We start from the raw sequence: 17,485 nt of genomic DNA on the forward strand, positions 1-17,485 counted from the left end.
TCCAGGCTTGTTTGGCATATCATCCTGTGCCCCCTAAAATACAGTCACAATTGCAGGTTAATAGCAATAGCACCAGGCAAGTGTTAGATAGTAAAACAAAAAATAGCTATTCTGCTTTTCATTTTTATTATTTGTTGTTGTATAGTGTAAACGATTGCGGAGTTCCGCAAAGCTTGTTTGACTACAAAGGCAGGACTTAAACTTTTAAAACAAATAAAAACAAAAAAGCAACCGTTTTCTGACTGAAACTCCCGAATACCTTCACCGGGCAACAGGCCGCGCAGCGCTCAGTGGGGTTCGCCTCCCTAACGAGCGCACCCAGCATTGCAGCAAGCTCCGTAACGCCTGGGTCCTGCCTCGCGAGATTTGGGGCACAATTTACGCCTAAGAAGAAGAGCAACCAGGCTAAACACTTCCCTACGAGCCCTTGTCAGACGCCTGCGGGTCAGGATTCACCAGCCCCGCCCATTCTTTTCTCGGGACAAGTGCCAGGCATTGTAAGCAGGCAGCTGCATCCGCCGCCCGCCTTCAGCCTCGTTCTCGGCCAAGAGGCGGCGGCGGCGGCGGCGGCTTCTCGTCTTGCTCCTCGTCCTCGGGGGAGCATCAGAGCCGCCGAGCCGAGAGGCGGCCGCTGCAGTGAGGAGCGGGCGGGGCCTGCGCCCAACGGGGCAGTGCTGGGGAGGTCCCAGCGGTACCTGGAGATTGGACGGCGCCCCGGGCAGCCCCAGACAAGCGAGCGGCCTGCCGGGCCAGCCACCCTTGCGCGGACTCGCTCTCCGGAGAAGAGCCGCGTGGATCCGCCCTGCCCCTCGCGGGGCCAGTCCCCTCCCCGAGGCGGCTGCCCCCGCCTCTCTCCCCGCGGATGCTTTAAAGAGCCCTCCCAGGGCCGCGTCGCAGGAAGGCGATTGGCTGCAGCGGGCCCGCTCACTTTCGCGGCCGGCCTCGGACTTCCTCCGTGCGGCGGCGGCGGCTTCGCTTGTCAGTGTGTGGCGGCGTCCAGGGGAGCTCTGCGGCTGGGCGGCGTTGCCTGGGAAGGGTGTCCGGATGGGGACGGAGGGCGCCAAAGCGGAGTAGCACCGCGTTCTTCCCCCCCCGCCCGCCCGCCCGCGAGGGAGTAAAGGGGCGTGGAAGAGAAAGCGGGGCGCGTGTGGACACGGCGCGGCAGGCTCTCCGCCTTCCTCCGGCTGCCCGCGAACGGAGCCCCGCCGCCGCCTTGGAGGTGGCCCGGCTGACGTGCGGCGAGGCTGGTGACGTTGCCCGGAGTGTGTAGTCCGGAGGCGGGACCGGCGCTCCAGCGTGTCTTTGTGTGTGTGTGTGGAGGGAAGTCGGGTCGGGGCGCGGGGAGCGCGTTCGATGCAGAAAGAGACGCGTGCGGCTGGAGCAGGACGCCCGGCGGCGCCCCCCGCCTTCTCCCCCGAGGCTGCGTCTTGGCGCGGCGGCGGCGGCCGTTGTGTGCCCTGACAGGAAACCGGCTTCCTCTCCTGCTGCGGGCCAAGGAGAGCCGGGCAGCCGCGCCGGCGGCGAGAGCATCATCATCATCATCACCTGGCGCGGCGGCGGCTGCAAAGGCAGGGGCGGGGGGACGGCGGGGAGGGAGGGACAGAGAGAGAGAGGGCGGTTGCCTGGCTGCCTGCCTTGCCTGCCCAGGAGGCGCGGCGTGTTGCGTAGCGTTGTAGTGTAGTCCGGCTGCGCGGGGTGCCGGTTTGGCAGTTGGAGGCGCCCCTGAACGATAGTTGCCCGCCCGCCTGCCTCCAGCAGAGGAAGTCCCGGAGCCGCGCCACAGTCTGCTCATCCTCCGGCCTGCGCTGCTGCCGTGTGAGGAGGAGCCATGGAGGGGAAACCGTTGCCGCAGCCTCCGCACACGCCGCCTCCGGCACCTCGCTCCGGCTCTCCCAGCCTGAAAGCAGCAGCAGCAGCAGCAGCGGCGGGAGGAGGAGCCGCCGCGGCAAGTGGGGGCGCTGACGAAGCGTCTCGCTTGCCGGCGAGTGACGGGGATGCTCCGGGCGGCTCCTTGTCCCCGGAGCCGGGCCCCGGGCTGGCAGGCGGCGATGGGCTGGGCAGACCGCTGGGTCCCACGCCGAGCCAGAGCCGCTTCCAGGTGGACCTGGTGGCGGAAAACGCTGGTCGAGCGGCGGCCGAGGAGGAGCCGGGGACGACGGAGTCGCCCTCTAAACCCACCGGCGACGGGCCCGCGAAAGGCAGCGAAGAAGCCAAAGGCCGGTTCCGGGTCAATTTCGTGGACCCCTCCGCCGGGGACGAGAGCTCGGGAGAGCTGGGCGGCGGGGAGGTGTTCAATGTCAGCTTCCAGAACGGCGGCGACACGGTGCTGAGCGAGGGGAGCCTCCATTCCGGGGGCGGCGGCTCGGGGGGGCACCATCACTACTACTACGACACCCACACCAACACCTACTACCTGCGCACCTTCGGCCACAACACCATCGACGCCGTGCCAAGGATAGACTATTACCGGCACACTGCTGCCGGTCTGGGGGAGAAGCTTATCCGGCCCAGCCTGGCCGAGCTGCATGATGAGCTGGACAAGGTGAGTGACTGAGCGGGCTCTGGGCTTTCTCCATGTGGCCTTTTATGCTCTACGTTTGCGCAGTGGACTAGCTAGAGCAGCTTTGCAGAAATGCCAAGTACTTCAAGAGTTCTAGCGGTTTCTGGTGCTGAACTGAAATGCATTGCCATCGCAGAATTGAAGGTAATGTCTTATAAGACCATTGAAACTAAACTTTTTTCCCCCCAAGAAGGCACTCTTACCTACTGCTAAGTAATCTTCCTTTGCTTTTTGTATGTTGAAATTGCAATCTTCTGCCTTTGAGTACAGATTTCTTTGCCCTCCCCCCCAAAAAATGAGGCACTGTAAAGAAACAGGCACCTGACATTGCCGGTGGGCAAGGTGGTAAAAGACTTATGCAGTGTTCTTCTAGTACTTTAGTAGATAAGCATTGTCATTCTGTAGCAGACTGGCAGAAGCAGATTAGCTTTAACTAGGAATTTATAAGCTCCTGTTATTAGTTTACTTTATGCGTGACTTTCTGGCTATCAGAGATAATGAAAGTACATATTATTTTATTTTTCTTGTATTATCTCAGCTCATAGCTCGAACTGGCTGCATATGCATGGAGCAGAATTTATTAAGCTGCAAAAACAATGGATCACATTGGAGGAAAATGGGAAAACCATTTGTTAGATTTTGCTGTAGTAGCAACTATAATACAGATGACTGTTTACACCTTGAAATGACTTTTTCCATTCAGTACAATTTCAGCTATCTCTCAGGAACTTCTTGAATGTGATCAGCTGTGGGAAGCACAGGCTCTTGAATGTTGGGGAATGCATTAGTTTGATTTGCCTAGCCATTTCCCTTTGCTAATAAATACAACACACAGCTAATTTTCTCTTAAATGCCAGTTGATCCCAATTAAAATTTACTATACCTAGATAAGTGTAGGTTGTCTGCAGCAACCATAGTTGTGAACAGGGAAACTTTTAGCCAATGCTAAATTTCTTAGCCAATAGATCATTAACATTTGCTGAATGGACTGTTTTTCAAGTGCATGAGAATCTGCTCTTTAACCTGAGGTTTATGTAGTTTTAATCAGAATACGTGTGTGAACAATGGATTGGATGTAGAGGCATTTAGATGGTAAAATGGTATTTGCAGAAGAGAACCAAACACTTCAATGTAGGCAACAAGAAAAGGTCACCTTGAGATAGGCCTGAGGAAATTCATTTGTAGTGTCTACTGTAAAACAAGCATCTTTGCTTCATATGTGTGCCCCCTCTACCCTTTCCTGATACTGAGATTAGTGACACAATATTGTTTGACATATCTTTGAGAAGGATTCATCCTGGATTCTTCAAAGGCCTAATGCTCTCCTCGGTGTTGTTAATGTCTCTTTGCAGCATGCATGTTTTGATCTACTGTTGTATTCTGCACGAATTTTTGTGTGCAGACCCACAGACTTTCATGGGCTTGCTGAGATTTGTAGATAAGTTGTATAAACCTTTGGTAGAAGAGATATAAGACATTTATTTTGTGAGCTTATTTTTCTGATGTTTCTCTGTAAAATTATAGAAACTTTTCCAAGCTATTCCATAACTAAGTCAAAATGCTATTAACTGAAATACAAGCCATTGCATGCCACTTCAAAAATCTTACCTCATTATATCCCTGGCAATGACTTTATTGATGAACATAAATCTTACTGCCTTATTGTGTTCCCTTTGGATCAAATGAAGCTGTGATGGGCAGTAGTGATGACTTAAGTGTTTTGCTGATATAGAAGGGTTGGATCTGGCCAGTGTCTTTGCTCAGTTTGCCTAGTTCTCCTAGCTACAGCCCTTGTCCCTCATGGATTTTGTCCATGCATCCTCAGCATACTTTTTCTGGTGACTACTTTTTCACTGATGGAAAAGCTGGCTAGCTCTTGCTCAATATAGTTATGGTAGAATCATACACAAAGTTACACCTTTCTGAGTCCATTGACTTATCTGAGTGTAATTCTGTTTAGTGCTGCACACTAACAAGTCCATCATACTTGGATCTGAACAGCTTTTTAAAAATTTATAGTAAAATAGTTCAGCTTTTGCATTTTGATAATTCTCAACCAGAAAGGTTGTGCTTTTCCTCACGGACATTTGTAATATTTTAAATAATAGTACATGTAGCTAATTGAATCTCTGCTATTCATTTTTATGGCACACCTATAACTGTAGTCATATAATAATGTTAAAATGTGGCCTTTTTTCTTAAATATGAAAGCATGCATATGTCAGTTACGTCCCTATGTTATTAAGGTACTACGACAGAAGATGAGAAAGCAATTTCTCATCTCAAGTAAAAAAGGTTCATCAGAAGGTTATTGTATATTAAGATTTCCTGTTAAAACCCTTATTCTGTAACAGGAGGAGTCATACATGAGGTCACTGGACTAAGTTATAGAAATAGGCTAAATCCACATATGGGCTTCTGCAACTTCATACCAAAGTTCACCTCTTGGTCTTCCTTTAAAATCAGTTTGGAAACTTGCAGCTAAGCAGTTATTGGGAGCTAGGTAGCACATGCATATTACTGCCGTTGTGCATTCACTCCATTGATTTGTCCATGTATTAGGATCTAATTAAAGTATTGGCTATAACATATAAATCCCTTCATGGCCTTGGACTGTCATCTCTGCAAGACTGACTCTCTCCTCCTATGCTCTATCATAACAGATTCAGTCATTCAAGCAGGGCCTTCTGCCGGTACCAACCTGCAAATGGGCAAAATCAACAATTGCCTATGTATATTTCTTCCCTGCTGTGCCCCCCACTTTGTGGAATGGTCTTCCTGAGGAGGTCAGGCAGGCTTGCACTCTCCTGGTTTTTCTCAAACTGTTACATCTCTTTGACCTCCATGCTGCTGTAGGCTTTCTGGATATCTGGTCAGCCTCCGTAGTTTGATCCAGCAGGGTTTTCTGTGTAATGTAGAATGGTACATAAATCATATTTGCATGTTTGTAATAGATATTTCTAGTCCTGATGTGGTCCTGTTCACCATACCATCAGACCCCTTGGCAAGTATAACTTAAGTAAATCAATGTGATAAAATGAGTAGTCAGGTCTTCACTCAAATTCTCATATAGCCATGAGTGTTTTGAATCTAGTTGCCATCTCTCAGCCTAAACTTCTGTTAAAGCTGAATTGGTTGGTGAGGAAAACTATCTATGCCCTCCCAATTTTCTTGCGTAGAAAATCTTCACTAAAGATACTGTGTATGATCTTCAAAGAACTTATTTCCTGAAGTTCAGAGATGGATTAATATTCTACCTTTGTTAAGTTACAACAATGTTATCTATAAATCTTGTTGCATTATTCAGAGGTCATCTTGATTTTCTTGTGTAGAAAATCTTCACCAAAGATATTGTGTAGAAACTTCAAAGATTGTACTTACATCTTTCCTGAAATTCAGAGATGTATTAATTTTCCACCCTTAATAAGTTATTAAAACGTTATCTAGAAATCATGTACATTAAAAGAAGGTAATCGTCTTTCCTGCCTTGGAAGTTTAGGTGTTAACCATGAGGTCAAATTATAAAAAGTTTTGGAGTGGAGAAGAACTGGATAAAGGGGGTTTAATCTTCTCCCTGACACTGCTGGCTAAACGTAGAGAAGAACAATATATAGCAAATAGGAGATCTGTGAGGCAGTTCTTATGATGACAAGGACTGGCAGGAAGGGGAGTATCCAACCAGTATCATGACTGTAGTAACTCTGCCAGCCACTTGAGATATGATCTACCATGTGATGTAGTGTTGGCCTGCACTTCGGTAGTAAAATGGTCCTTTTAACCTATGGGTTATAGTACCCTGACTGCTAAATTTTCAGTTTCTGTAGAGCTGGATTTTTTGTGCTTGATTCACTTCATTTACATCCCACTCTTTTCTGGGGGGGGGGGGGGGCACAATGGTTTACAACATTATACCTACTTCATTCTGTCCTTGCAACAACCCAATGAAGTAGGTTAGACTTATAGCATCACTGACCTAAGGCCATTCAGCAAGTTTCCATGGTGGAGTGGGGGTTCAAATGTGATCTCCTGGATCCTAGTCTGATACTCTGCCTGTGCTGGTGTGTCTCTGTAGAGAGAGCAAGGACATCATAGCTTCTACCACTTCTTTCATGTATGTTGAGAAGGGCAGTAGGATGATGAGGACTTTGGCAAACGAGAGGATTCTTTTTAGCACTGACAGCCACGATAATGCCTGGGCATTAAAGGTGAATCCCAAGTTTAGAAAAGTTGAAGATCCGTGCTATAAATTGTATTGCACCTGATCTCATTAGTGCGCAGCACAAACATCTTGGGCATTTATCCTCTTGTGCTACTGTAAATATACACAGCTTAGGTTTTTCTGTTAGATTTTCATCTGGTAGTATCAGAACTGCAAAACAACTTGCATTGGCTTTGGAAAATGGGCACATGTGGAACCCGCAAGAACAAATCAGAGCAAGAGACATCTTGGTGTGTTAGTTGTTCTTACCTTGGCTTATATTCTTTGCTATCTTTCCTGCTCTTTTAGGGTGAGGAGGGTAAGCATCAGGGAATGTTTTCAGTTCATCAGGAGGTATCTATTGCACTGTGTAAAAATTAGTATAATTTCTGAACATTGAGATGAGGGCTTTTGTAAACATTAAGAATATTGGACCTTTATTCTGTGCATAGTCCCCTTCATGCCTGATCTCATCTGACATAAACTAGCAGCATTGGAATGCTTTTGCTGACATTGGAACAGTAATATTCCCAAAAGAACAACTTGCTTTTCATTCAAAAGAACAAATGGCAGCAGTCCATGCTTAGGTATAAGAAAGTCAAGGTGCAAAATGGCTATGATTTCAGTGTCTAGGGCCATGTCTCAAACAGCAGTTTTGAATGTAGATCATGAAAGTTCTTAATCTGTATAATCTTTCTAGAATTTGCTTTTTAGTCCCAGTTTGTTTGTCACCCACTAAAATGAGAAATGGCTACACAGAAAATTATATTGTATATTTGAGGATATTGTTGAATTCTTAGTCCCATTTGCATTTTAAACTTATGAAAAGCATCCTGGAGAGCTCCACTTGTAAATTGGAATAGTAGAATTTTGCTACAGTGGGAAGAAAGCCAGGATACCATAGTGGCTGGCTCTGTTATTTCTGTTTGTTAAGGACTTTGTGGGTATAGTTGGACTGCCCTTACCAGCTTTCAGAGCCACGATTAGAATTCATAGTAATGTAACAGAAATACAAATTGACCCTTAGTTTGGAGGGGTGAGCTACCTGAGATGTGGCAACTTATGTATCTATCATGACTTAATGTATATGATCCAGTTGTTAGTTCTGTTATGTATTGAAGAGTTCCCCATCCAGAAAGTATGATGTGTTAAAACGATAAACGAATATAACATTCTTTATGGTTTTAACACATCATACTTTCTGGATGGGGAACACTTCAATACATAACATACTTGTTTTGGCAGATGGCCCATAAGTCCCATTCCCAACCCATTGCTCACTCTGAAGCTAGTAAAATCAGACTTCAGACCAACATGGCTACTCATTTGAATTTATCCAAAGCTAGAACATTCCCATGTCTCCAAGAGATGTCCCATGTCCATCTTCTGCTTTCACCAACAAGGGATAGCCTACTTTTCAGTAGCTGGCTCCATTGTCAAACTATTCTCATTAGGAAGCATCTCCTCATGTACAACTGAAGTCTGCCCTTCTGTAATTTCAGGTCATCTAGTCTTACTCTCTGAAGCAGCAGAGAATAAGTATTTGCCCTCTTCCATCTAACAGACCTTTAGGTACTTGGTATAGTCTATTTTGTGCTTTCTCTTGTCTTTTCTTCAGGCTAAACATACCCAGACACTTTGGGTTATTTTCTAGAGTCTCCTGACTCTAGTCCAGATGCAGTCTTCCACAGAATGGAGTGGAATCATTACTTGTTATAGCTTGGATACTAAGCTTCTGTTAATGTAGCCTGAAATCATATTAGCCTTTCTTGCAGCTGCATCACACTACCATTGCATAATCAGCTTGTAATTGACTGCAGTCCCAAAATATTACTGCCAGATATACTTCATCCCATGTGAAGTTTTAATTCTTACCTAAATCCTGAACTTTGTATTTGATTCTGTTGAATTTCATGTTGTTAGTTGGATAACTGAAATTATCAAGGCTGTTTTAAATTTTACTTCTATTCTGATATGTTAGAGTTAATGGGAATAAATAATAATAATAAGGTGCTACTAGACTCTCATTTTAATGGGAATGTCACTAATAAAAACGTAATAATACCAGGCCTGAGACAGAAGCCTATGTCACTGTACCAGAAATCTCCCTTTAGATCAGCCTTTCTCAACTTTTCAACCATTGAGAAACCCCTGAAGCATTCTGCAGGCTTTGAGAAACTCCAGAAGTGGTGCAGTCTTGCAGAATATGATTTGGAAGCATAGCTATGTACATGCCCACCTGGGGCTCCTTCCCACCCCCTCCAGGCCCATCATTGGCCATTTTGGGACGGGTAGATGGGTTGGCATGACCATATCTTGTCATACCTCCCAATAATTTTGTGTATATGTATGTGTGCGTATGTATATGTATATCTACCTAATGGTACTGTAGTTTAACTAGCTTACTGATCAAGCTATCACAGGGGACTTTGTCAGATGCTTTGGTAAGATCAAGCATCCCTACAGTCTACTAAATTTGTAACCCAATTAAAAACAAGATAAATTTAATCTGACAGGATTTATTCTTAACAAATCCATGCTGATTTTGCTAATCACTAATCATTGTTTTAGATGTTTACAGATTGACCATTTTATAATCTGTTCTAATCTATTATGTTTCCTGGTGTTGAAGCCAGAAAGACTGGTCTGCAGTTTCCCACATCCTCCTTTATGCCCACTGTGAAGATTGGGACAGCCTGGATTTCTCAGATGGTTTTAATAGTTTCTGAGAGTAGATCAACAAGTTCCTTTACTACTTGTGAAGGTAGCTGATCAGTCCTGAAGCCTTGGATTCTATTTTAGGGTAGCTAGATATTCCTGACCACCTCCCTATCACTCTTGAGCTGTAATTATTTCATTCCATCATTCATATTAATTCAGCAAAATTATGCAAAGTAAGAGTTGGATATATGTTCTAAAAATAGGTTTCAAAGTATTACTTCAGAAATGAACCGAAGTTGTACTTTGCAAGTTGGTTTAATAAAATTACCAGAATGTTGAGTGCTTGTTATAAAAGTAGGTTGGTTTGCTTGCATTTATAATTTGGCTTTAACAGATTACTTGTTCAGAACAGCACTGTTGGAGCTGCAACCAGCCCAACGTCACCCAGCTGGCTGCATGTGGAGGAGTGGGGAATCAAACCCAGTTCACCAGATTAGGAGATGCTGCTCTTAACCACATTGGTGTAGTGTGTGATATGTAGAGTGATGTGGTGGAACTGAAGGAGAGTGGCAGGCATGGAGAGAGAGTAAGAGAAAGGGTAGTTGGAAGGAGAACAAGTGAGAGAGAAATAGGGTGAAAACAAGAAATGAGATGGCTGCTTCTGCTATTTTCCTGCGGGTCCCCACTTACACATTTTCCTTCGCAATCTGAGTAGAAAAAAATAAACTTCAATATAATAGATGAGAAGAGTATTATTTAAACAGCACAGTCACAATAGATAGGACAGAGCTCTATCATATTTAACATAGCATACTGTTTCAAGAAAATATTCTTGAAAACACTGCATACATCCCACACTATATGCTGGGAAAATGTAAATGTGAAGATTGTCTTAAAACATTTCCAAAGTTAAGAACAAACGGTAGTAATTAGGGAGAACAGTCACACCCCTGTGAACTCAGATGCTGAATCCCACAGAGAGCGATCCTCTCCGTAATGCTATGCGTCCCCTTGCCCAGTTGGTTCAAAGCTATTGCCTGGGCTGTCACCAGTATGCCAATGATATCCAGTTCTATCTCCTGATAGACGGCCAGCTTTATAATCCCGTGGACTCCTTGGCCAGATGTCTGGAGGCTGTAGCAGAATGGTTTCATGAAGCTCAACCCCTTGAAGATGGATGTCCTTTGGATAGGTGAGAAAGGGTCAGACCAGTGGCTTATCAGCACTGGGCTTTTAAAGAAGGTTGGGTTGTTAAACAAAAGCCATCTGCACCTGACCCCCATTCTGATCCTGGTTGGGTTTTTTCTCCAGTCTTGCACAGCTGTGGGTTGACTCTGCATTCATGCTACTTATTCGCCAGCATATCCAATCAAAAAAATGTGGGCCCACGATACTCTCTTCTGGGAGTAGATGTCCATCCTTTTTCAGGCTTCCCCCCCCCAGCCACGCCTACAGCACAGATATTGTGCAGAGGTCTTTGCTGATTGGTTGGTTAATAGCGGGAGCAGCCCTTTTGAGTCCTGTTGATTCCATTTTAGAGATTTTGTTCCCCCACACATGAGTTTTAATTATTTTTTAAACTTTTTCAAAAGTTAAACGGTCAAAAGTTTAAAATGGTGCATTTTTAAAACGTGCTTTCAAATGTAAAAATTAATTAAAACTCTTGCATGGGGGCTGGGGGGGGGGGAAATCTGAAGACTCACAGCCAGACTCAAACACATAAAGTTCTGGTTGTAAGGCAAGCACCTTACTAATTGAGCCACCACAGCTATGTTGGGTTCATTGCCTGTGGATTGTATTCACAACATTCACTGCCAGTTAAAAAAATGTTTAAAGAATGAAATGAAGTGTCTCTGTACAATCATTCTTTAAAGAGATCCCAGGGTAAAGCATCCCCTTCACTTAAAAGTGAGACCAGTCAACATCTCAAACAAAAGGAGGGGGGGGGGAAGGAAAAAGTATTAGCAATCTGGTGTGCAGATCTAAACTTTGTGATTTGGAGAAGAAAATGTGAGATATAGGATATGCGCAGAGTACAGGACAAGATACGATCAGGATGTGGATTAAAGAGATACCACTTCATTCAGTAAGAATCGAACTTAAACTAAGTGTGCCTCCCCAGCCTGAACAGTGTGCAACTTAAAACAGCACAATCGGTCAGGAATTTGGGTGTGATCTTTGATGCTTCTTTAACTATGGAAACTCAAATTGCGAGAGTAGTGCAGCTGGCATTCTTCTCCCTCTGCCAAGCCAAGTGAATAGCACCCTATCTGGTCCCAGAACACCTTGCCACAGTGATCCATGCAACTGTTACCTCTGGACTGGATTACTGTTACTCGCTGTTTATGGGCCTACCCTTATCCTGCTCCAGAAACTACAATTGGTGCAGAATGCAGCTGCCCATGTTCCCACTGAAACGCTGTGGAGAGTCCATATCACCCTAACTCTCTAGCAGCTTCACTGGCTACCAATTGAATACGGGACCAGGTTTAAGGTGTTGGTGCTTACCTTCAAGGCCATACATGGTCAGGGCCCTATATGCCTCAAGAACCATTTACTTCCCTATATTCCCCCCCAAAAATGACACACGCTATTTACTCCAACAATCTAGTGATCCTTGGCCCCAAAGAAATCCACTTGGCCTCGACCAGAGCCAGAGCCTTTTCATTCGTGATCCCAAACTGGTGGAAGAATCTCTCCCATAAAACCAAGGCTCTATCAGAACTCAGTTTTGTAGCGCCTGCAGAACAGAGCTCTTCTGCCAGGCTTTCAGATGCCAATGATGGGGATTTCCCCTATAGCCTGGTCCCCTGCCTAGCAACCTTGACACTCAGCATGTCCCTAACCATTATTGTTATCCCTTTTTAATTGTTGTTTGGTTGTAATTACCCAGATGTTGTTATAATAACTTGGTATATTTTTGGCTTGTTCATACTGTTCCAAATGTTTCAGTGTTCCTTTCCCACTTCCAACTGGTTCTATGTACACTGCTCTGAGATGTCACAGTGAGGGGTGGTATATAAATTGCATGAATAAATAAAGCCCCTTCCTGAACTATTCTGTTATATTGCAACCCTATTACTTTTAGGAAAGATCTTTGAACAATTTCATATAGTTTCCAAAAAACTCATGCATTAGGGCTCTTCCTGGTTTTCTCAGGCAGTTCTCTCCACAAAATTGGGAACGACAGCAGAGAAAGCTGTTGTTATGGGATATGGCTGATATCTACAGATAGCCCAGATGGTTTTTTAGCCCTCTCCCAAATTTTCAGTTTTTCTTCCACATTGGAAAAGTTTGGGGGGGGGATCTCAGAAAAAAAACATACACTTGTCTCCTCCCCTTATCATTTTTTTCTGGGCTTTTACATGTGTAAAGACAACTAGTCTTATATGGTGAAGTGGAAAAGACAAATTAGGTAAGTTAAGCAAATGACTGTTATATTAGTGGGAAAGTATTTGTTTACTACCAAGACCTTCATTTTAGGAAACTTTTTAAGCGAAGAAAAATTAATTAGAGCGATAGTTAACCTGAGGTTTGGAAGGTGTTTTTGCTGTGAAAGTTTGCAGCTGTTAAGATGTTTGATTAGTGTTTAGGTGCCTTGTGACTGACAAGTAAAGCTGTTGCTATTGGATCAAATGGTCTGGGGGGTACTGTGAAATACTAGTTTTGCTATGGAGCTTCTTATCTTGAGTACAAGGAGGTATTTGGATTTTTGCATCCTTGCACAACATCTGTGCAAAACATGAAAAAGAATAACAGATTGAATTTCAAGTGGCTACCTTTTACTTGTGTAACACTTTTTCATACATTTTGTTGCATAGAATTAAAAAACCTAAATACATTCTAGCAATAAATGCTGGGGTGGAAAATTCTGAAAAATATAAGTAAAGAAAGTATTGATATAGAAAATATCACTAATCTACCGGTTAGAGCAGCCTTTCTCAACTTTTTCATCTTTGAGGAAACCCCTGAAACATTCTTCAGCCTTCAAGAAATCGCAGAAGTGGCATGTTCATGCAGTATATGTTGGGACTTATAGCTGCATACATACTCACCCAGGGGCTCTCCCCTTTCCACCCCCTCTAGGCCCATCACTGGCCATTTTGAGGGCAGGAGGGAAACAAGTCAACATGCTGCATATGGTCATATCACCTGAAAAATGTTTACAAATTTAAAAAATAAATAAAAATAATTCACACGAATCAGGCAGCCCTTCCAGGGCCGTCAAGAAACCCCTTGAAACTCTGGTTGAGAAAACTTGGGTTAGAGTTTAGTATGTGCCATCACTGTATTGCTGCTTTCAAAGTAATATCTGTTGATGTCATATTGAGTGACTGTCAAAGAATTTTTATACCCTCTAATTGTATGCAAGATAAATTTCTACACATATAAGGCATTCATTGCCATTCTTCGCAAAAAGTAATACGTTTTGTAATCTTTGTGGAATTTGTCACACCCACAAATGTGCATAATGCCTCAGTGTTTTCGGTTTGAATTCTCTTAGAAAAACTCCCACTTCCTGTAATAATCAACAATAACCTTAAAGAGTAAATATAGAGAAACTGTTTGTCATACAAAGGTAAAACAGAAAGGATGCAGTCTCATATTAAGAGCGCTTTGCTGATTTGATATATGATAATCCTCATTGCCTATGAGTACTCAATTGTTTCATGAAATAGAGAGCCAAACAGGCTATAATGTGACACTGAATGGCATATTATTCGTAACAATGAATGTCATTGGTGATTAATGTCATTGGTGAATCTAGTTACCAATGCCCGTATGATTTTGTAATTTGAATCTGTATATCTGATAAAAGGACCATACAATATAATTTAACTGGATGTAAGTATAATTACCTCTCAAAGATATTTTTACAATTTTTGTGTAGATTGGGATTCTACTGAGTTGTAATTAGCCCTTATGTCAAGCAAAAGCTCGGCCTATCAGGACTATCTATTTTTTTATTGTAATTTGTATAGACTATTGTAAGGAGAGCATAAAGATTATCACCTTAGAATGGCAAAATCTGTTAAGATTTCTTTTTTCTTTTCTGCATTGAACCATCTGAGCCTCAAAGATGTGTATGGTTGTTTTTAGTGAACAGAGCCAAATGCAAGATAATGAACTATTTGAATTCTGTGGTGGGGGATGAGTGTTAATACAATAATTTTCCACACCAAGCAGAAATTATACTGTATTTGAAATTTTTATATTTGATTTTGTGTTCAAAATATTAAATTTTTCAGTAGAACTTGAAAATCTGTTTATAAATTAAAGATTTATATCAGATTTGTTTTGCTTACAAAGTTTTAAATGTACTCGAGGATTATACTGTTTTCTCCAAGGTACTCCAGCAAAATTGCTTCTAGTTTACTTTACAGTCCCTATATTAGTTACTCTTTCCATATATGATAAACTCACAGTCTGCAAGTACAATTCAAGGCTTGCAAGTAGGTGCTTTGAATAGTGGCAGCTCTGTAATTCTTGACCACTTTCAACTCAGAACACTGAATAATTTTCACCAATCCCATTTGTGTTGCTAATATTGTAAACAAAATTATTTTGTTAATGTGCTATTGCTGTTTAAGCTTGTATTCAAATCTGATGCAAATCAGAGTTCATTTGTAGTGGGATATTTAAAGTATTTACAATACTGCTTCTATACCACAAGTGCCTGAGACACATCATCATAACAATAAAATGAACACTATAGTCTAAACCAAAAGTGCCAACCAAACCACATAGAAAAACCTAAAAACAGTCAGAGTTGTGGCATAGTTTAAGCATACCCATGTTCAATGTCTGTCCCTTGATTCCATAAATCTGCTGTGCTACAGGAACCTTTTGAAGATGGATATGCAAATGGAGAAGAAGGAACTCCTACTGGTGAAGCTACTGCCGCTTATGCTGCTGATAGTAAAGGTGTTGTCAAATTTGGCTGGATCAAGGGTGTATTGGTAAGTATAGTATTTCAGCCCTTCAAGTGATTCTGAATTACTCTTTCACTTTTTAAAAAGGTTGATAAAATAATTATGAGTTCCTGTTAAATATGATTAGCGCAAAGCACTTTTTAAACATTAGATTAGAATAACTGGTATGTGAGTAGTGTATTTTTACTACCACAGAGATATAAAACTTTCAGAAATCTTGTAGCCAGAAAAAGTGTGTGAGAGGAGGAATTTGAAAAGACTTGAAATACAATGTTTAAACTCGCTTTATTACTAAAATTCATTATATTTATTTAACATGTACGATAGGATTAAGAAGCATAAATATAATTTTATTCAAAACAATTACAAATATATACAGTTCTGAAGATGGAGTAGCAGACAACTGAAGATTAAGGAACCTTTGTCTTTAGAAAAAGATGACTGCAATTACCCGTACTTTGTAACATCCAGGCTGGATCAAGTAATAGCTTATCCATATGGCTGCTTTCAAAAAGTATTTGAGAAACTTCAGCTAGTACAAAATGCCGTGATCAGATTATTGACTAGTGATAACTGCTATAATATAAGACATTCCAGCTTTAAAAGATGCCTTCTCACTTCCAATTTATTTCTAAACTCAGTCCAAAGTACAAGTGTTAATTTTAAAAGCCCTGTGATCTAGGTATTTAGAAGACCACCTGTTCATTAATGAAACTCCTTTGATGAAGATATTAAGCCTTTTTCAGTGTCCATGCTGTTTCCTTGAGGTGTAAGATTTTGGAATCATCTCTTTAGGCATGCTTATTAGGTACCACCTATGATACTGATCAGTTTACATTCCAATCCCAAAGAAGGGCAATGCCAAAGAATGTTCAAACTACCGCACTATTGCACTCATTTCTCATGCTAGCAAAGTTATGCTCAAAATCCTACAAGCTAGGCTACAGCAATATGTGGACCAAGAACTTCCAGAAGTACAGGTAGGATTTCGAAGAGGCAGAGGAAGTAGAGATCAAATTGCCAACATACGCTGGATCATGGAGAAAGCTAGGGAGTTCCAGAAAAACATCTACTTCTGCTTCCCTGACTATGCTAAAGCCTTTGATTGTGTGGAGCACAACACATTGTGGCAAGTTCTTAAAGAGATGGGAATATCAGAGCATCTTATTTGTATCCTGAGAAACCTATAATGCAGGTCAAGAAGCAACAGTGAGAACCGGGCATGGAATCACTGATTGGTTCAAAATTGAGAAAGGAGTTCGGCAAGGCTGTATACTGTCTCCTTGCCTATTTAACCTGTATGCGGAGCACATCATGAGAAAGGCGGGGTTAGAGGAGTCACAAATCGGGATCAAGATTGCAGGGAGAAATATCAACAACCTCAGATATGCAGATGATACCACTCTAATGGCAGAAAGTGAAGAGGAACTAAAGAGCCTGTTGATGCGGGTGAAGGAGGAGAGTGCAAAAGTTGGCTTGAAACTCAACATCAAGAAAACAAAGATCATGGCATCCGGCCCTCTCAATTCCTGGCAAATAGATGGGGAAGAAATGGAGGTAGTGACAGATTTTACTTTCCTGGGCTCCAAGATCCCTTCAGATGGGGACTGCAGCAAAGAAATTAAAAGACGCTTGCTCCTGGGGAGGAAAGCTATGGCAAATCTAGACAGCATCTTAAAAAGCAGAGACATCACCCTGCCAACAAAAGTGCGTCTAGTCAAGGCTATGGTCTTCCCAGTTGCAATGTATGGCTGCGAAAGTTGGACCATAAGGAAGGTCGAGCATCAAAGAATTGAGGCTTTTGAACTCTGGTGCTGGAGAAGACTCTTGCGAGTCCCTTGGACTGCAAGGCGAACAAACCGGTCAGTCCTAGAGGAGATCAGCCCTGCCTGCTCCTTAGAAGGCCAGATCCTGAAGATGAAACTCAAATACTTTGGCCACCTCATGAGAAGGAAGGACTCCCTGGAGAAGAGCCTAATGCTGGGAGCGATTGAGGGCAAAAGAAGAAGGGGATGACAGAGAATGAGGTGGCTGGATGGAGTCCCTGAAGCAGTAGGTGCAAACTTAAATGGACTCCAGGGAATGGCAGAGGACAGGAAGGCCTGGAGGATCGTTGTCCATGGGGTCGCGATG

At 43.0% G+C, this 17,485-nt stretch overlaps 1 protein-coding gene across 2 annotated transcripts in view; it reads left to right on the forward strand.

Moving 5' to 3' along the window:
- Positions 1-516: 516 nt before the first annotated feature.
- The window catches only part of SLC12A2 (solute carrier family 12 member 2), a 57,625-nt gene continuing 40,656 nt past the window's right edge, over positions 517-17,485 (forward strand). Inside the window, exons 1-2 of one of the 2 annotated variants that reach the window (XM_077344467.1) lie at positions 517-2,542; positions 15,260-15,379. In XM_077344467.1, coding sequence (XP_077200582.1) covers positions 1,829-2,542; positions 15,260-15,379 — 834 coding nt within the window. In that variant the 5' untranslated portion in view covers positions 517-1,828. The remainder of the gene's footprint in view (positions 2,543-15,259; positions 15,380-17,485) is intronic. The other variant, XM_077344466.1, reaches the window with a different exon arrangement.

Source organism: Paroedura picta, chromosome 7 (assembly GCF_049243985.1).
Source record: "Paroedura picta isolate Pp20150507F chromosome 7, Ppicta_v3.0, whole genome shotgun sequence".
NCBI classification, from domain to species: Eukaryota; Metazoa; Chordata; class Lepidosauria; order Squamata; family Gekkonidae; genus Paroedura; species Paroedura picta.